Source organism: Copadichromis virginalis, linkage group LG7, assembly GCF_057382275.1.
Source record: "Copadichromis virginalis isolate Kocher_CV1m ecotype Utaka linkage group LG7, C_Virginalis_male_GT1.1, whole genome shotgun sequence".
Classification (NCBI taxonomy): domain Eukaryota; kingdom Metazoa; phylum Chordata; class Actinopteri; order Cichliformes; family Cichlidae; genus Copadichromis; species Copadichromis virginalis.
This window is the reverse complement of record NC_140624.1, coordinates 45,250,743-45,271,084: the sequence shown is the minus strand read 5'-3', so window position 1 is coordinate 45,271,084 and position 20,342 is coordinate 45,250,743. Positions and strand designations below refer to the sequence as shown.

At 41.7% G+C, this 20,342-nt stretch overlaps 1 protein-coding gene across 2 annotated transcripts; it reads left to right on the top strand.

Annotated features, from left to right (window-relative positions):
* The first annotated feature begins 87 nt into the window (after window positions 1-87).
* On the top strand, window positions 88-20,139 carry ssh1b (slingshot protein phosphatase 1b). 2 transcript variants are annotated; one of them, XM_085463671.1, is made up of 15 exons: window positions 88-526; window positions 1,974-2,011; window positions 7,154-7,254; window positions 9,327-9,391; window positions 10,212-10,333; window positions 10,411-10,479; window positions 10,848-10,913; window positions 12,035-12,229; window positions 12,531-12,624; window positions 13,113-13,241; window positions 13,385-13,431; window positions 14,387-14,533; window positions 14,644-14,844; window positions 14,992-15,628; window positions 15,791-20,139. In XM_085463671.1, the coding sequence occupies exons 1-15, from the start codon at window positions 446-448 to the stop codon at window positions 16,385-16,387; spliced, it is 2,589 nt and encodes an 862-aa protein (XP_085319797.1). In that variant the 5' UTR covers window positions 88-445; the 3' UTR covers window positions 16,388-20,139. The 2 variants fall into 2 exon arrangements, with proteins under 2 accessions (XP_085319797.1, XP_085319798.1); XM_085463672.1 differs by lacking the exons at window positions 88-526; window positions 1,974-2,011 and adding an exon at window positions 4,268-4,563.
* The last annotated feature ends 203 nt before the right edge of the window (window positions 20,140-20,342 follow it).

Here is a 20,342-nt window from a genome sequence, read left to right as displayed (position 1 = left end):
TCCTAGTCTGGCCTGTCACCTTGACAACATTGGCCCAATGACAGCGCACACGCGAACTAGGCCAGCCAATCACAGGCATCCGGCAAAGCTGCATGTCATTTCTGCCCCGCTTGCAACCTGCGCTGTGTTTTTGTTTGTCTGTCTGCACACCAGCGAAGAAATCACAGAGTCTGCTGCTGCTGGCGCGGAACGAAAACCCAGGAACTCTCTCTTCTCTCACTTTCCGCCCATGAGGACTCCGGTAACCGCAGAGGACGCACGGAGCAGGACCGAAAGGGAGCACGGCCGGGGCAGTGGAGTCAGGTGCTGCTGCTGGATGAGAGTCTGACTAGGCATTTTCTCCCCGGTGACAGCGACAATCTCAGCGGCGCATCTTCCCGGATAGGCGCTCCTCCTCCCCTCCCCTCCCTTCCCTTCTCCTCTCCTCTCCTGCAGCTCACTGACCATGGCTCTGGTGACACTGCAGCGCTCTCCCACCCCCAGTGCTGCATCGTCGGCTAGCACGACCAACAGCAGTGCGGGGGAGGTGAGTGGAAATGCCGGGGGGCTGGGTCTTTGTGTGTGTGAGGGGGAAGACGCCAAGAATGCGCCCACGGGAGTGTGTAAAACAGGTTGGGTGGCGTTTGCGTTTGATATCCTGCAGGAAAGGGTTAACCTGGTTTCCGTCATAGTGCGTGTGTCCAAATGTGTGCGCTTGTGTGCTGCAAACTTGATATATTGTTACAACAGGGAGTTGTTTGTGGCTACTGTGGCAGGGGATTTGTAAACAAAAATCCTGCAGAGGGGGAGGGGACGGAGGGGGAAACGGAGGGGGGCTGTCGGATTTAGCTGTCAAGACACAAAGTGCTCGTTTTGCTGCTGCACAAACATTCGCAGGTCTCGGTGTTGCCGAGGTTTTTATTTGCGAGTAGTGCGGTCACCAATTTGGGAAGGAGGTCCTTAAATGTGGGGAGAGCGAGCCAAGTGTTTTTGCGAACTTCTAGAAATTTCAGAATAGCTCAGATCCATAACTGCACCGTGAAAATGCGCTTGGCCCTCACCGAGACGTCAAATCCCGCGCAGCACCACGCAGACAAACCGATAAGCTCCGTGCTCCTTGTTTCCAAGTTACATAGCAGGAAGAAGGGTTGTTGGTTCTAGTCGGGTTGCGTGGAGAAGTGATGCTGACTTAGTGGAGTTGGAGGCATTAAACCTCCACCTGTGAAAGCAGGGGCGTCGGTTAGAGATGGAGCACTGTTGGACGTTTTTATCCACGTGAAATCCTAACATCTGTGCTCGTGCGCCACTTTCTGGGTTTTCAGGAAAGTGGATTATGCGCTCAGAAGTAGGCTGAGGCACAAAAATAAGCAGTGACAAGCCTTGCTTTGAAGATAGGTGGGTGCTTCATCTCACCATCACTATTCTGCTAGAGTCAGCCGGCAGGAAGGGTGTGTGTGTGTGTGTGTGTGTGTGTGTGTGTGTGTGTGTGTGTGTGTGTGTGTGTGTGTGTGTGTGTGTGTGTGTGCGCGATGTCTGAATTAGTTTTTCGTTTTTTATTCCTGAAATTTGAAGGTGTCCTAAGGATTGAGCTGTCAGCTCTTTGCAACTTCATAACAGATTAGTTCACCAAGCTGCAGAGAGTTGGCCAGCAGGTGGCGCAGGCATTCTTTCGTCCATCTCTGCATGGTCCTTGAGACGTTCAACTTATTTAAGAGCAACTGCAGCCAAAAATTCAGAAATTTCGAACAAAAAATGTAAAATCCTCTCAGTTGTAGTTGTGTGATATGTTTAGCAGGATACTCAAGCGTGTGGTCCATGTGTGTTTGGTGCCTGCATTTCTATTAATGCGAAGCACTCTTAACTTTATCCTTGTTATGAAATAGTTCTGTTCCTTTCCCACTGTTCCACTGTTCATGATCATCACAGTTTTTATTTTTTTTAGTATAAATATATTGTATGCTGTTTCAGATTCGCTCTTTTTACTTGTCTTTCAGGATTTCGGAAGCGATGATGAGAGGAAAAATAATCAGAGGTAAGACACTTTTTTTAGGTTTTTTTAACATATTTGAAGCTCTCTAGAGACGACATTTATAGCAGAATACAAAAGTATTGCGTTTCTTATAGTGGTCTTGTTTTCTGAACAACAATGCATATGGTAAATGGTAAATGGCCTGTATTCATATAGCGCTTTTCTAGTCCCTAAGGACCCCAAAGCGCTTTACATATCCAGTCATCCACCCATTCACACACAGGTGATGGCAAGCTACATTGTAGCCACAGCTGCCCTGGGGCGCACTGACAGAGGCGAGGCTGCCGGACACTGGCGCCACCGGGCCCTCTGACCACCACCAGTAGGCAACGGGTGAAGTGTCTTGCCCAAGGACACAACGACCGAGACTGTCCAAGCCGGGGCTCGAACCGGCAACCTTCCGATTACAAGGCGAACTCCCAACTCTTGAGCCACGATCATCCCCATATCATACTGTTGTTATAATGAGATCTGAAATTGTAATACAGCACATAATTTTCTTTGTTTTTGGACCAATTAAAGGAGAATCGGGCTCAGGATAGTTCACTTCAGATGCATTTGCACTACGTGAAATAGAGTACATACAAGGCAGCAAACCTGACACTGACTTAACAGCTGTAATGATGGAAGTCAGCATCTCAGCTTTGTCCCAGGAAGCTGACAGGATAAAGAGTGGCTAACGTTCAGCTTCATTATGTACTTGCATTCGTACATTCACCTCCACTGCCTGAAACAAGCTGCTCTAGCACCTCTCCCTTTAAGGTCACCTTGTCCTTAAGCCAGCTTTTTTCCTATTGGCTCCCTCTCACAAACAGAAGGTATGAAGTGGGTGGATGGGGTTTCTGTGTACAAGCCAGGCTATTTGTCTGATATGGCCATATAAGGAAGTCCCGTTTGACATCATAAAGAGCCAGGAGTGTTTACTTGCATATACGCTGACCTTTGGTGACATGAGCAGCCTCCACCATGGCAATTATATTACTGTAAAAGATGTAAGGAGAAGCATTATAGGTGCACTTTAGTCACATGTGAAATACTTTGTATGCCTGTTTTGAAAAATATTTTAGAGATCAAAATTGGACTGCACAGAAACGCAGGAAGTAAACAGGTCTGATCGGAATTTGGGTATGTTTAGTGTATCTTTAGTTTTTTTTAATAGGTGCCTGCTGAATTTGACTATTTCTGCCAAATGCTTCTGTGCAATAGATAATATACTAGATGTCAGGAAGGGTTTGTCGGTATGGATAGTAAACATTAAAAAAAAATGTATACTTTCAAAAAAGAGAGTGAAAAAGGAAGGTTTTAAAAGATGAATGATAATTATTGTATTTAATAGTATTTTCATCAGGCCTGCAGTGGGAATATCTGCAGTAAGCGCAATGCAAAAGCGTTCCTGAAGATGAATTAATAAAAAGGGGGAGGAAAGAATTCCCACATGCCATGCATACTCAGCGTGTGACTTATGACCTTACTGAATAATTTGTTAACAAGCTGAAAATCCTTTTTTCTACGTATTTCAATTGTATATCACAGATTTTCCATCCATCATGGCGAACTATTTAAACACAAAAAAGTATCACTGCAGCGGCAAGATGATGCAGTAATGCATGAATACATTAGTGGCAAAATGAATGCATCTAATAGTTTTTTTTGTGTGTGTCTTTAATGGAAACGATTTAAATAAAAGTAAATAAGCTGAACCAGGAAAATTAATGCTATTAAATTTTATACATTAATGTCTTTATTTGATTTTTTTTTTCCCTGGTGGCCTGTGAGTCATAATGAGTCACATACTTATGTTTGATTTTTGGCCCCGGTTTCTCAGAGCTGTCAAGGAGAAAAATCTGCTGGACGAACAGTTGATTTAACTTGACAAGGCTTTAAAAAATGTTTCTCGCACTCCGTTGCATAACAGAGCGCATAAACCGCTGTCCCCGCTCAGTCACGAGGCTTTTCTTTAATCAACTTGACGTCACAAAAATCATGACTTGTGTCAGCAAAGCTTTGGCACAGACTGCCTTTGTGCTCGTGTTTGTGCGTGTGGGTTTGTCAGAGTTGAAACGGTCGTATCATGCTTTGAGCTTCTCCGCGGTTCGCAGATTCATCAGCGTGTAGTCTTAATTTAGAATTCTGCATGTCAAACTTGAGACTGACGCCAAGTAACAACCCCCCCCCCCCACCCCCGTGCGCCCTCCCCTCCCTGGAATGAATGATGGTATTGTGGCCGGGCGTTGCATACGGAGAGCCGATTGCTGAATCACGAACTGTGAAAGAGGAGACGGGGGAGCCAAATCTGAACGGAACCCGGCGGCACAGATCCGGAGGTTTCAGGGTTTGGGATGGAAAGAAAGCTGAAAGGGGAAGAGAGGAAGGACAGGCAGGTTCAACCCAAACACGCTGTGCAGAGGTAGATGTTAATAAGAGGGAGGGGGAGTGGGGCGTTTTGACTGAGAGAAGATGCTTCTGGTCATAAAATCCTCAAATAAAGACATGCTCACCGTGCTGCCTCACTTTGTGGAGAAAGCTACTTGGACTCGGACGGAGATCTGCCGCATGTAAGTCTTCACAGCAGCACAAACAAGATCATTCTGTATACTAGATCCGTATTAGCAACAATCTGCAAACAGTGGCAGTATAGAATATGTGAGCTCTTTTACTTTAAAGTCATGAAAACATTTGTAGGAGAAGCAAGCGGCTTTAAAATCTACATCCTAAGTCTTATTCTGATGGTTGAGAATTGGGTTTTTCTTCGTGCTCAGTCCTTTACCCGGTCACGGTGTGAATTTGTTCAGGGATTCTGTTTTTTTTTTTTTAAAGCTAAATCCTCCGTGACTTCGTCTCATTCGTCTTCTACATACAGTTGAAGAGGATTAATGATAGCACGTTGCAGTGGAGCTGAAACAAAAGGCCTTGTGATGGCCCCACTCAGTCATACCAGGCTTTGTGTGTTTTTGGTCAAGAGAGGAATGAGACCGTGGTCGAACAAAGCTACACACTGTTCTGTGTGAGAAAATACGCTGAAGCTCTCCTCCTGCTTAGTGCAGCCTTCATAACAAAGTCATGACCCAGGAGTGCTTCATTCAGCACAGGTGGGCCGAGCAGAGGAAGTCTGAACGTTTGAGTGCATGTAGATAGCTGAGTGTGTGTGTGTATGTGTGAGGTGCATAAAGGTCAACAAACCCAATCAAGTGGAGTCTGGTCACCATTACTGTTAAAACTAAGGGCTGTTAAATGTGCTGGATCAGGACTCTGCTGACTTTCAGTCCCAGATGAGCCATCCGTCCTGCTCAGTGATCCAAACAGGACTAAATAAGAGAAGTACCTGCTCACGCTGTGTGCTGTGTCCCGACAGGCCTTTCATACGTTACTGGTGTGTGACTTCAGCTTAAATTTGGCCAAATGTGCAACACAATGGAGTATCTGCACTCACCTGTTTACAGGAGGTACAGCAGGTCAGTCAGTTAAAGCCAAATCATTGTTTTTTTTTTAGTAAACAGAATCACTTTGGACTTCAGGATTTTGTAATGAAATGAGGACCGTAAGGACGTCATTTCAGAGTACAGGATATTGTATAGAGCAAAAAAAGAAGTCTTTTCAGAATAATGGCTCATTGTGTGCACAGTTAGGGTTGAATTTTATGAAGTTTTATTTTTCAGCTTTAACAATTTTAGTTTAACAACCTTATCACCAAATGTTTACATTTATGTTTATATTTTGAAAGTACGCTGACAATTTTTGACATTGTCTTTTCTGATTTATAACTGCTATTTGTTATTCTTACTAAGACAAAGTTTAAAGTGTGTTTTCAAGCTGAACTGCATCGGTTTAAATCAGCTGATGGCGCCGAAGTAATGTCAGAGCTGAATTTTAGAAAATGTTTTCTTGTTTGTTTGTTTTCATTTGATTCTAAAGGCTGTTGGTTTAGTTTAGTTACATCTGCCAGTGAGGCTATGTGATTGTTTGAGGTTGTCAGTCTGTTGTTAGCAAGATTGAAACAGAGGTGGAGTTTGGCCCGGTGTGAGGGGGAATTAACTTTTGGGGTTGGTGTGTTTGCTGCTGTGAATTCAGGAAATTTTGAAAGGATTCTTTTACCATTGTAGACAAAGCCAAAAAAAAAAACTTAATTTACGCCATTTTGGACAAAGGTACTGGTCCAGCTGCTCGAACACCGTAGCCCATGCGATGAAGCTCCTGGCGCAGCACGTTTCTGTGCTGATGTTAATGCCCGAGGAGGTTTCTCTGCAGATGTTGAGTCAGCAGACTTTCATGCATCAGGACTCAGTGACCCTGCTCTTCAAGGGTTTGTGGTCTGCCACTTCATTGGCTGAGTTGCTCAACTTACAGTCAGTAGTGGATTAAAAAAAATCCACAAACTGACTTGTTGCAACAGCGGCATCGTGTTACAGTAACACGCTGGAATTCAGTGACCTCTTTAGAACAACCTTTTCTTTTACAAATGTTTGTAAAGGCAGACTGCATGGTTCGCCTGAAGATTTGTTTATATAATACATCTTCACAAATGCATATCAGAGTAAAATATGAGAAACTGTCAGATATCATTTTGTAGTTCTCCAGAAAATAACTGAGTTATCCAAATCGTGACGTCCTTCTGGATCCAGGGTGGGAATTTATGCACGCTGTGGAGGGAATTCTCTTCTTCTGCTCTTATTTTGCTGTTTGAATTCACTTTCTTCACTTCGTGATTAAATCCTTCATGATAAAATACTGGAGGAGATGCCATTTTCTTTTTCTATTTCAGTCCATAATAATAATAATAATAATAATAATAATAATAATAATAATAATAATAATAATAATAATAATAATAATAATAAAGACTGAGAATGGAGTTAAAGTACAACAGATGTGATGTTTTTCAAGGAAGTGAGATTATTTAAACTTATTGCAGCTCAACAGATTTTCCACGAGGCAGTCCGTTCTTTGTGACTTTTAGCTTGGCATACGTGAGCTGGTTAGCTGTGAGCGCTACCATGCAGCCCAACTTGCTGCCATTTGATGAAAGTTCAGTATTTCTTGTGGTTGGATTTTAGGGTATAGAATGACAAATTTGGCTGCTTATGGCCAAAGTGTAGTTGTGTCCAGGCATCAGCATCACTGAATTCCTTTTGCACATCTACTTTTCAGCCTCAGCGAGAGCTTCTTCATGGTCAAAGGAGCCGCCCTCTTCCTCCAGCAAGGTGGCAGCACGCAAGGACCAAAGACCCCGACCCACCACAAACATGCAGGTGGGAACAGAGTCACGCAAAAACACACAAAGCTTTGTGTTTTTTCTCTTTTACCTATGTTCACTGCACAAACAAGACCCCAGACAAAAGCAAATGTGTATTTGCCGAGTCTTTTCTCCGTGTTTGTGGGTTTTGTTTGTGTTTAGTCTGAAGCATCACATAATTCGGTCTGACCCGAAGAGCCCTGCAGTTCAACGCCAGGCTTACATAGACTGTTTCATACAAGAGCACTCAGAGGGCACAACTCCCCCATAAGGCCAAGCGTTATGCTAAAACTTTGATGTTTTTATGATGACGCCAGCATTGTTACTATGGAAATCTAGTGCAGTATATTAATCTTTTTGTGTCATATAATGTATGGAAAAACAACCTTATATTGTTTTAAAGAAAAAACAAAGTAAGTGCTGATGTCCCCCAATAAAAAATGAAAGTTTGGTTCAATGGAAAATGAAGCTTTTTCCCAATTCGTGTGGCCCTGACCTTTGACCTATGACCTGCTGCAAGGTCAAAGGTCAGGGCCTTTGACATTTTTCTTGGTCAAAGGCCCTAAAAATGTATTATTTTTATTATCTTTGATTGGAGCAGAATAGGCTGAAACGTTTGGCCTTTATAAACTGTAAAAACTTCAGACTTTAAGCTATAATAATGCGGTTGTGACTGAACCAGTTGCTAAACTTTATGGCGTTGTTGTAATGTTGTAGGGTGTGGTATTGAAAATATAAAAGCGGCATTGTACAGCTCTCTGCATGCTCTTTCATGAGATATATTACTCAATACAGTTCCTTTGATAGTTTTTGGGTGGGCGCCACTTTAGCTCAGTGGGTGAGCGTGTCCACATGCGGCATGACCAGAGTGTTTTCTCCCTCTCTTTCTCCCCAGTTTTCTGTCTTCACATTGCTATACTATCTAAAAGAGGCAAAAAAAAATAGCCTTTAAGGATGATAAAATTTGACTGGGCACTAACAATAAGGTTGAGGGGAAATGCTTAGCTGCCTAGGTACTCATGTCCCCCAAGCTGTAGAATATTGTTGTGAAATTTGAAGACGATCCATAAAAACAATCGTGAGTGGCATAAAGTTTTTACTGATTTTCACATTTGGGGTGACCTTTACCTGCTTTAACCAAAGTTAAATCAGCTGTTGTTGGCATCTGCCATCACACAGAATTAGAAAATGATATCTTGAAAACTGTGGATGCTAGACTGCTAACAAACAGACCGACAGACAGACAAGCAAACAGTCGATTACAAACTCCGTCCCTTTGGGGGAAGAACGATCAAGTCTCAAACTGTGTGCTTGTGCTCATTTCCAGCTTCACCGTTTAATTATTAGACTCACCTAATAATGTCTGCATGCTCCATAGTTCAAAACAATCCTTTATGTAATTTATGTTTAAAATCTTTGGAAATGTGTTTAAAAACTGTTGAAATATGAACCTAACAGACTGAAACTGTGAGGTTGCCATTCAGCTCTATCAGTGACTGCCATTCGTGCTTGTCTCTCTGCCAGTCTCTTTCACTAACACTCTTTGGGTTTTTTTTGTGTGTGTCTATAAAATTGTGGGCAAGGGCAGGAAAGGTCAAGTCAGTTTGTAAAAACCTCTGCTAAATATTTACTTCAGCACAGCTGGGAGGTTAAACGATTTGGATTTATCTTCATTGTGAGAAATGTGCAAAATTTTCCTCCCACTGAAGAAAACAATAGAAAAAGCTGAATGGTCAGTTTGTAGTTGACCTTCGGAAAGTCCAGAAATCACGTCTCTAAAGCTCATGTCTGATTAAAGTGTATATTATCTATATTGTTAGTGCGATCTTCAGTATGTCTGTCAGCTGATTATTGTTAGTTTCAGTTGTTATATTTTATGCAAATAAACATACAGAAGCATGAAATCCACTTCTTTGCCATGGTAACCAAGCAAAATCCTGTCCATATCAGACGACAACACTGTGACGCTGACCTTCAGCCAGTCTGGCATGCAAAACGCAGTTTAATCAGTTCCCACGTGAGGAAAAATGTGAATTATGTTAAAGGCATTGTTGTTGAATCATTTCACAGTCTGCGTTTCACTTTCAGGTGATTTGCCTCAACATCTGCAGGTCATGTTTAAGATTCTCCGGTCTGAAGATCGCATTAAGCTGGTCAGTACAAACATGTTGCCATGTGTTGCTTTGTTTTTGTTGCTGGAAGCGTTCATTTCATTTATTTGATTCAGCAAAGATGAAATCAGAGACTTAAAAGTAAAGACCTGCTCCACTAGTTAACTGAGTGTTTTTATAGTAATGTGCAAAAGTCTTGAGCCCAATAACCTGTCTTTATATTTAGCTTCAAAAGTTCTCCAGGCTTTCTGAAGGTCTTTCAAGGGTTATCTTTGGACACTGGCTGCTTTTCCATTCACTTTTAGTCCAGTCATTACACCTGATCATTTTCAGAGAAATCTTTTATAGAAAGTACATAATATGTTCCAATTTGTTTAGAATCTATGCATCTATGAAAAATGTCATGGATAACACAGTTTGACAGGCTTAAATTTGTATGTTTGTGTTAACAAGGTGATTCCCACAGAGCTATTAGCCAAAAACTTGTAGTGTCATGTACTGTTCACTACCGCCTCATTACAAATGGTCTCAGTGGTGGCTGTCAAGAAGCTATTCTTAAGGAAGAGAAACGGTAAAGAACTGGCGTGTAGATCATTGTTGTGATGGCAGATCCATCCATCCATGAAACAAAAAATAATAGAAGAGCAGGAATAGGCCAAACACCTGGGATTGCAAACATATGTAAAAACACAGATGTTGTTCCTGAGCTTGCAAAAAAGTTTCGTTTTTGAAAAGAGCTGGGGTTTTTACCCAATCAAATCTGCAGAATAAATCCAGAATGTGGCCACATTTTATTGTTATCCAGCAGTACTGCTGTAGAGTCCAGACGCAGTGTTTTGCAGTCTCTCCTTTTGTCGTGCAGGCTGTGCGGTTAGAAAGCAGCTGGACAGATCGAGTGCGCTATATGGTGGTTATCTACACCACTGGCCACCAAGATACAGAGGAAAACGTCGTCCTGGGTATGGACTTTACAGATAAGGACAGGTAATTAGTCTCTCTGCACGTGCACATTTTACCTGTTTTAATGAGATTTGTTAACCTCATGTTGTTGTGATCTACAGTAAGAATTGCTCTATTGGGATGGTGCTGCCGCTGTGGAGCGATACCAACATACATTTAGATGGAGATGGGTAAGTTTCACTTTGCCACATGCAGAGAACAAAAACACTAATGGATGTTTTCATTCTGATCACTTCAAAATGTGAGACAAGGGTTTTCTAGCGAGGCTCATTTCGAGCCTATTCTTTAGGCTTTAGTGCCCACCAGTGGCAGTGGAGGGAGTTACACAGATTTTTTTTTTTTCCTCTGTGTGATAACAGTTCTTGCTGACCTGTTAACATTGTCCCTGCCTCTGTAAGCTGGAGGAATGTTCCACTGTTTGGTGTCCTGAATAGACCCCATGGACGAGCCCTGTCCAGTCTGTGTTTACATCCCCCTCATTACTCTTCACCTCAGTCCAAACTAATCTCCTTCTCCGGCTTTTCTTCTTCTTCACTAGAGGCTTCAGTGTGAGCACAGCAGGGCGGTCACATGTCTTCAAGCCTGTGTCTGTGCAGGCCATGTGGTGAGTTCTTCATGTCTGTCTAGAAGTGTGGTTGTGTTAATACGCCGTTACCCAACATTTTTGCCAAAGTGATTGGGAATTGAATTTAAAATCAGTTAAAAATGTGTACATTTGTTTGTGTTAACTTGGAGGATACGGTTCGTGTCTTTGTGCAAGTTGTGAAGGTCTGTTACAGTTGTGCTCAGACATTTACATACACTCATCACAGGCATGGATGTCATGGGAATTTTGGGACTTTTAAGGATTTCTTGGAAATTAGGTGCACACATATCAACAAATATCAAATATAAGCAATGAAGAACTTCAAAGAACTCTGTGAAGATCTAAGAAGGAAAATTGTGAATTTACACAAGTCTGTTGAAGCCATTGTTAAACATCTGCAGATTTTAGGATCATTAGTTCAAACAACTGTACATAAGTACAAGTTATTCAGATGTGGCATTGCTTTGCCGCAGTGTAGAAGAAGACCCAAACTGTCACCCTCAGATGAGAGGAAATTGATTAGGATGTTCAGGAACAACCCAGGAACCATCAAACCTCAATCTTGCCATGAACACTGCAGCTGTCAACCATGGTGGTGGCAGCATCGTGTTCTGGTCTGCCAGTGCTACTGTTATGTTGCACAGTGTGGATGAAATAATGAAGGAGGAGGACTACCTCCCAATTCCTCAACTTCATTCAAGGTTTAATCAACTTCAATCTTGAATCAGCAGCTAGACATTTGAAACTTAGACACAGTTAACTAGGTGTTATAACAGGATAATGATTCAAAACACAGCTCAAAACTGGTTTTGGAATGAAGAAAGCAGCGGATTACGCTTAAAACCGACCAATTTAAATGAACCAATTCTTGTACGTCTTGATGGTCAAATATTCACTCAGAATTATGTCAGAAGCTTTTTGATGGCTACCAAAATCTTCTGGATACATCTTGTTTAGATACTTTACCTTTTATATATTTGAGTCTGTTTTCCACTGATGACACTCCTACCACACTCTGTGTATGTGAGCGTTCACATGCCACCTTCTGGTCAGCTGACAAAATTACCAATAATGTGCAGGTTTCCCTTCTGTTCAATGGGGATCTTTAGCAGTTAAAAGTTTGCGTCATGTTCCTGCAGGTCCGCCCTGCAGGTCCTCCATAAGGCATGCGAGGTGTCCCGCCGGTTCAACTACTTCCCAGGGGGCATTGCTCTCACATGGATGGCCTTCTACGAGAGCTGCATCACCTCCGAGCAAAGCTGCATCAATGAGTGGAATGCTATGACCGACCTGGAGAGCACCCGGTCTGATTCTCCCACCATGTTCGTCGACCAGTGAGTACCCAGCATAGCAACTCACCTCATGTAATGAAGGAAAAACGGGCACATCTTTTAAGTCATGCAGTACTAATTAATTATCCTGTATTTTTCAAAGAAGATTTAAACAGATCTCATGCAGCCAAACAGATCATAGATCAAACGTGCCTGCGCCGTGTGTCTTTAGTCGTAAATTTATATGCTTTGGACACGAGCTGCTGTTCTTCTGTTTCTGGCCTTTGTCTTCATCAGTGGGAAACACTGTTATGCAAATTTTCATTCAGACCACAGCACTGATGCATTGACTCATTATGTGCAGGCCAACTGAGCGAGAGAGAACTGAATGTGCCATTAAAGCCAAACTACGCAACATCATGATGTTTCAAGACTTGGAAAACATCACCTCAAAGGAGGTACGTGCCGAATCAGTATTTGTCATTCAACGGGCAAGGAATGGTCTAAATTTTCTTTTATTTTCACGTTTTAGGAAAGAATACACTAATTAAAGATTCAAATTAGCTGTCTATAAAAGTTTAAGTGTGTTTTCCTCAATAACTAGTCACTGCCGATCTTTGTTTTTATGCATTCAGGCAAAAGGCCTTATTTTAATCTCTTCAGCACAAAACAAGTTTTTTGTTTGTTTTTTTGCATTTTTGCTAAATAAAAATTAAAAAACTATTTTCCCAGAGCAGGCAGCACTACGTGTTTTATTTGTCAGATTTTTACACTTTTACACTTTTTACACTAAGGGATTTGCCTCCTGGGATGAACCAGGGACCTTTTGTTTGTAGAACCTTTACAATATTAAATAAAGGTACCAATGCTTAACCTGTGGTTGGTAATGCATTTGGAAACCATGTTTTTAAGAAAGTGGGGGTTCATGTTAATTCCTCATCCTCAGATCCGTAACGAGCTGGAGCAGCATATGAACTGTAACCTCAAAGAATACAAGGAGTTTATAGACAATGAGATGCTTTTGATCCTCGGTCAGATGGACAAGGCTACACTTATCTTTGACCATGTCTATTTGGTGAGTTGTTTGCATCTTGTAGTATAATTTAGAATTCTGTATACCCGCCCTCCATACTGATAGCCAAATACTCTTTCACTGTGGTATATAGTTGGTTTAAATACAGTTATTCTGTGTAAGTTTCGGCCTTTCTTCCTCTCTAGGGCTCTGAGTGGAACGCTTCCAACCTGGAAGAGCTACGTGAGTGTGGGTGAGCTGAGAGCTTAACACTAACCAAAGAATCTAACCTATTTTTCTTGGTTTAATCCCACTTGTCTAATTCTCATTTATGTGTCTCTTGTTATTCCTATAGACATATAATTGCAAAGTCTGTTAAAATCAGACCAAATTTAAGTGCTTGACTTAACTTTGTGCTTGAAGTTAAGTATGAAAATATGCAGAGCTTTAGTAATAACCATAGATTGCATATAGATTATGAATATTGGCGTCATGCATTACTTAATGTAGTTTGGATTTGAGCTTTGTGGCCATGGCTGTCTTGGTGTTTAAAGACCAAACATCACAAGTGAGGCCAGGATCTGGCTGAGAAACTGAAGGAGAGTTCTCTTGTGGTAGAGATCTGTCAGTCACAAGGGTGCTATACCCTACACCTTACTGTTATTTCTCTACATTGCACCACAATTTACACAATTAACATGTTGTATTCAGTAGTAAGAATTTAGACCCATCAGGAAAGTGTTTACTGATATCATACATTAACAGAGTAAAAGACCTCCCTTGTAGCCCATAGAAAATACAGCATGACTACTTTTTGCAACCAGAGGAGGCACCTCCTGCTGGCCATTAGCAAGTAATGCAGGTTTATAGCATTTGTATCTGACCTGAAGGCTACATCCAGTTTTTATATCCAGTCTATATGAACAATATGGTTCATGCTCAAACACCACATAGAAAAATAACTGCTCAAAGAAGAAAGTGCAAGAAGAAGAAAGAGAGAAGAGACTTTGGACACACGAAAGACTTTTTCTAAGTAGAATGGAGCCTTTTTGTCAAATCTAATCTTTGCTATTTGTCACAGCAAATCAAGACCTGGTTGTGGGTGAGCTCTTTCAGGACTCACTGATCTTTTTTGTTTTGTTTTTTCCTACTATGATAAAGGTCTGTGGGCAGAGGAGTAAATATTAACATGATGGGTTTTTTTGCAGAGTGGGTTTTATTCTGAACGTTACCAGAGAGATCGACAACTTTTTCCCAGGCTTGTTTTCTTACCACAATGTCCGAGTGTACGACGAGGATGCCACTGACCTGCTGGCCCACTGGAATGACACTTACAACTTTATCGTCAAAGCCAAGTGAGAGCAAAACAAACCAGTCATCTTGGGGGTGGGAGGGGGCTTGCTACTGTTGTCTAGATTCATAAAATGGGGTGAGAGTGATTTTTTCTTTTCTCTTGATCCAATAGGAAGAATAATTCCAAGTGCCTGGTGCACTGTAAGATGGGGGTGAGCCGGTCTGCCTCTACTGTTATTGCCTATGCAATGAAGGAGTATGGCTGGTCTCTGGAGAAAGCCTACAACTTTGTCAAGCAGAAACGGAGTATAGCTCAGCCAAACGCCGGCTTCATGAGACAGCTGGCAGAGTATGAGGGAATTCTAGATGCCAGGTAAGCAGGTCTATGCTTTCACTAAGGTTTGCACTTTGCAGAGCCAACAGATGGAACCACTGTGTTTCATGAAGCTAATTAAGAGATTATAACTCTGTGTGGTTTTAGTTATTCTAGTCACATTTAAAGCCTAATTCACCTTTGCAGCAAACAGCGTCACAACAAGCTATGGAGGCCTGGAGCAGATGAGGAGGGATCGGATGATTTGCAAGCCTCAGGCCATTGTGCCGGTGGAGGGGAAACACTCAGAGAAGAGGAAGCCTGGGGAGGCTGCGGGGCATCTCCCTGTAGGGGTATGGGTCTGGAGATGGAACCTCTAGACTCTCTTAACTATAATTATTACTTTAGACGTTTGTCAGACTCCGCACTTGACAGTGAGCCTTCCACTCCAGTTCGGGGACCCCCTCTGCTCGGTATGGAAAGAGTTTTTATTGAGATTGAAGATGTAGAGAGAGATGCCCTGCTGGAGGACGAGGGTTTCCCCATGGCCCATTTAGCCCTGCCTGGTGAGGGCACCGCAGCCCAGACCTGTGGACGCCTTGATCCCCTCGAGGACATGAGGCTGAGGCTCGAGTTCAGTACTTTGGAAGAAGAGGATGAAGAAGAAGCTAAGAAAGAGGAAGCTGAGATGGCAGCTTTGGCTCAAATGCCTGGAAATTCAGAGGGGAAGAAAATGGGGGAGGAGGATGAGAGGAGCGAGGAAAGCCGGTTAGGGTTAGCCAACCTGAACACCAACAACAGTAACCGCCTAGCAGCCAAGCGCAGCTGTCCTGCAGCTTTTGATGTGAGTTTAAAAAAAACAAAACATTTTTAGTTGAAAGATAAAGTCTTTAAGTTGCAATTTTAAACATCTATTTGTCGTAGAGGTAAATGTTGTAAAGTGAACATATTTAGTTTTCATGTGACTGACCATATGCTGCATTTTGTTCAATTTTTCTCCATTTAGGACAGTGGTAGCACAGGAAACCCTTTAAAAGTGAAGCCCTCCTATCAGTCCTGTAAGGACTGCATGCGTCTACCGCAAGGGCGGCGCTGTGACCGTCCAACAGGAGGCCGTCCCCACCGCCTTAACCCTTCCCGCCACTGCACTGTCCCTTCCATATGCATAGATCCGCCTGGAACGAATTTTGCTTCCACATCGAGTCTGCAGTCTCTTTCCAGCCCTGCAGTTGTACCACCTAACTTGATCCAGCCCTCTACTCAACTGTACCGCTGTTCCACCTGTGCCCCTGACGTCACAGCTGTTCCCCTAACCAACCACCAGAAACTGGCCTCACCCATGAACTGTGAGGAGGCGCCTCCTGACCGCAGCTCAGTGGAAACGGAGGACATGGATGAACCGCAGGGTGAACAAGTGTTAAGGGAGTGTACTGACGCCATCAGTGACGCTGAAGATTTAAAATTACAACCTGGTGGAGCAGTAGAGCTCCCGCAGCTGCAAATGCCAGGACTGGGGATAGAATTTGGTCTGGAACTGATGCGACAGAGGGCAGAGCAGCTTGAGAAGCTGCCAAGCATGGCCATGGAGGCCAGCTCTCAGTAGGACACCTGCCTTAACACGGTGGCTCAAGCAAAGATGAGATGGGGGGGATGAGAAGTGGCTTGCCACTGTCTCAGTCTCTTTAATGGCTTTGAGAAGTTAAAACCTGCTGCTGTGGTACCATGAACAAAGCACTGTGCTGATCTCCACTCTAATGTCTCGGCTCCATTTAAACAAGCTGCAGAAGCTCAGTGCATTGACAGAGAGAGCTCCGTCGTAGACTTCCGGCATTGAGATCCAGATGAGGCCGATTGCTTTCACTATGTGCTTAAGGCCTGGATGCTTCAGATCGAGCCAGGGTGGAAGACTTTCCCGTGTGTTTGAGGCCGCCGTGGGCTATTCGAACTGCCTTTCTCACCACACGTGCAGGATCATCCCCTTTTCCCACTCCCCAGCCGAGACGAGCATTACGCCGCCATGTTGCCATCAGAAGACAAGTTTCAGTGCAGCAGTGGCAGTTCGTAACATCTAGTTGTGGTTCCTTTATGACTCCTCAGAGTGCTTTATTTAAATGTCGATGAAAAGAAAAATACAGAAGTAGCACGCTTCTGTCAGTGTACTCTGTTTCCAGTATTCATGGAGGAGCTCAATAAGTAATTATAGCTGAGCCACTGTTTCCTCATATTACTACAGATAACTGAACCATCACTGAGCTTAACTTATATTTTACCTGCTGCAGCTGCTTTTGCATCGTGAGAGAACATTTCATGTGAAAGCATACTAGTTTATATGAAAGAAAAAAGTGGATGTGACCGTAGCCTTTTTAATGCCTCTTTGTGAAGCACCGTACCTCGGGCCAGGAGCGTCTCAGACTGTTTTTGGTCAAAGACTGTTTTGTTCTTTCTGCTCAGCGGCTACTTCACCCTGACCTCCTCCAATAAAGTTAATCTAATCATGTACTGAAAGCGCTTAGTTTAGTCCACGCATGACTTTGCAGTATTACATAACATATCTCCAACACATTTACACACAAATGTATCGAACAACAACAAACTTCTACTTGAGTTTTTTAGCATTTGATTTTCTAATAATTGGTTACATTGTAAGTAACAACAAAAAAAGGTGCATTCGTTTTTCAAGTGGATGTTGAATTGATTCAGCCTAACCTGATCAATCATCTTATGCATAAGAGAATGACAGAAGATTGAAAGGCATTTAGACCCCGAGCAACAACCAGATCATTTCTGATGTAACCAAAGCTGTAACATGCACGGACACTCGGATTGCATCCACAGATATTTTTAAATTCACACAAATCACATATACAGTAGATTATGCAGTTGAGCACAACTCTAGTATCCATTCACACCATGCACAGTCATACGAAAACAGACCAGGAAATCAAAAAAATATATTTTTTAATCTCTTGAAAGTTTAAGGGATTAGTTGCGTTTGTTTGCCGTGTCAAGTGGAGCCCATCCCTGTGTAATGTATAACTTATTTGCTCTAATGATAACATTTGATCCACGTGTCAACTGGTTATGCTGTAAAAATTTGTTCATAATATACTGTGAAATTGAAAAAAGTAACTCCAGTCACTCCTATATGAAAATCAGATGATATTTATAACTTATTGTACTGGATTTCCTTTATTTTAAATGCAGAGAAGGTAATCTATGACATCAAGATGATTGCAAAGCTTAGCACATGCAGGTTTACACACATGTGTCCCAGGCAGTTATTTCAGAGCTTTTTCTAATTTTTTATTTATACTTTCTTTCTTTTTTTGTTTTTTTGTTTTTTTTTTACACAGTGTCGCATAGCCTAAGGCTTCTTCTGGTTTGTTTGTTTTTAAAGCTGTTTCCTAAGTGGTGTGCCACAAATCCAAAGTTGCTGTGCCACAAGGTTTATTCTCTGTAAAATTCTCTGTTTGGTTGCTCTTGTGTCGATTCCCTTACTGGCGCGCTGGGTGTGCTGCTAAAGGATGCCTGTTTGTCTGCAGAGAAAGCGTGTGCACGATGTATTACTGTGTTTAGCACTTAAGAAAAATGAAAACTGTGCAAAGAACGAATGCAAATCATTTGGTTATCTTCAACTGTGCATTTATTCTTTATTTTTGTGGAAATTTGGTTTGTTTTTAATTCGATAAGTATGAACAACAGTGCAACCTCTGTTCCTTTTTCTCCCCGGACTAACTGAATCAGAGGGAGCTGCAGGTTTGCTCCACTAATTAGATTAAAATATTTTGGTGCTCAATTTAAGCTGGTCTTTTCCTTCACATGGCCATTTGAGTGTTACGTAACACAAGATGATTGAAAGAGCTTGCAACTGAACAACTTCAAACTGAAAAGAGTTTGAATTCAGAAATTGTAACAAGTGATGAACTTGCAAAGGTTTGTGAAAGACAGATTAAGGAAATATTATATGGAGCTAAAAAACTGGTATGCTTTAATGTAAGTATGAAGCTATAGCCATTATCCAGTTAGCTTAGGTTAGTGTGATGACTGGAAGCAGAAACTAAGTTTATGGGTCTCTGTGTAATCCACCAATTTATTTCACTACTTGACATATTATCTTACTTAAAAAATGTGAAAAATCTTCTTTTTTTGTTTGTTTTTGTTGTTTTTAGTTTTCATGCTACGCTAACTAGCTTCTGACTATACCAATCAAATGCCAAGGTGGTGTTGATTTTTGTCGAAGTAAGCATACTTTATCAAATTTCAAACTATTTCTTTAATGTATTAAAGGTGGGATTCCACGTTAAGCCAGTTTTTAGCATTTTAAAGCTCTTGGCACATGGACCTGATTAAGGTTGACAAAATTCCTGCATCCCTGCACCACAGCACTATGTTTGGCTGGTTTTGTCCCTTTTTTTCTATTTAAGTGCCTTAACCTCAGCCTTAGCTCTAACATAAAGCATCACAGGCTTTGCAAATTTTCTGTGAGTGTGTTGATGGTCTGGCTTTTTGTACATTACTTAACCTCACTCCCAATAATAACCATTACCCTTTGCAATGTATAACTTAGCACATATTATAATGTATGCAAACACACTCGAGCTCATTTACAGCAGCATCTTCTCCCTCAACGCACTTGGTGGACTTCCATTTATTAATAGCCTCTAATAATGATGTAATTGTTTGATATTGTTGAGACTTGTGGTACATTGTATTGGTTCAATAGCTGAAGAACCTTATTTGCTGGAATGAGAACTATCATTTACATTAAACTGTTAGATAGGATGAATTTATCTTTGAAATTTACCAGTCTGTACATATTTTTCTCTACAATTTGCTATTTGAGTATATTAGCTTGCAGACATGGTCAATATTTAAGAAGAAAGTATTAAAAATGCTACTGTGTATTGATAAGTACTCATAATTAAGTTCTCGTGTTTGTACCACGCAAAATATTTTATATAATCTCTAATTTAGGCAGTTTTCAGGCTCTATGGAAAATGGCTGTGTTTGTTTTATTGCATTAGTCCCAGGCATCAGGCCTCAAAATGACAATCCTACTGAAGAGCCAAGCACTGAGGACGTTAAAAACACATTGTAATGTAGGGAGGGGGGGGTTATTTGAGGTATTTGAGTGTATTTATAGAGCACAAGTCAGCCCCAAAGCACGTGAGCTTGAGTGGAAGATGTAAATAAGTAAAAACCTCCCTGAGAGTAAGATTTTGTTACGTTTGATGCTTTTTGTTAACTTTTGTGTACTGTACATTGCCAATGTTCATGTGTATGCACTTTTTTTACATTTTGTTAATATGTTGTCCAGTCTAATGTTTATCATGGAAATAAACTATTTCCTCTGCATTATCTGTGTAATCAGTTGGATTTTGCATGCATCCAGTGTAGACAACACACACTAGACTAAAGAACAACTCAGTTTAAAATTTTAGCAATGCGTGTCATCATTTGTGTAAACATATAGACTCAACAGCCACTTTGTTAGTTACATCCTTTCAGCTGCTTGTTAACACAAATATAATCAGCCAGTCACATGGCAGCAACTCTGC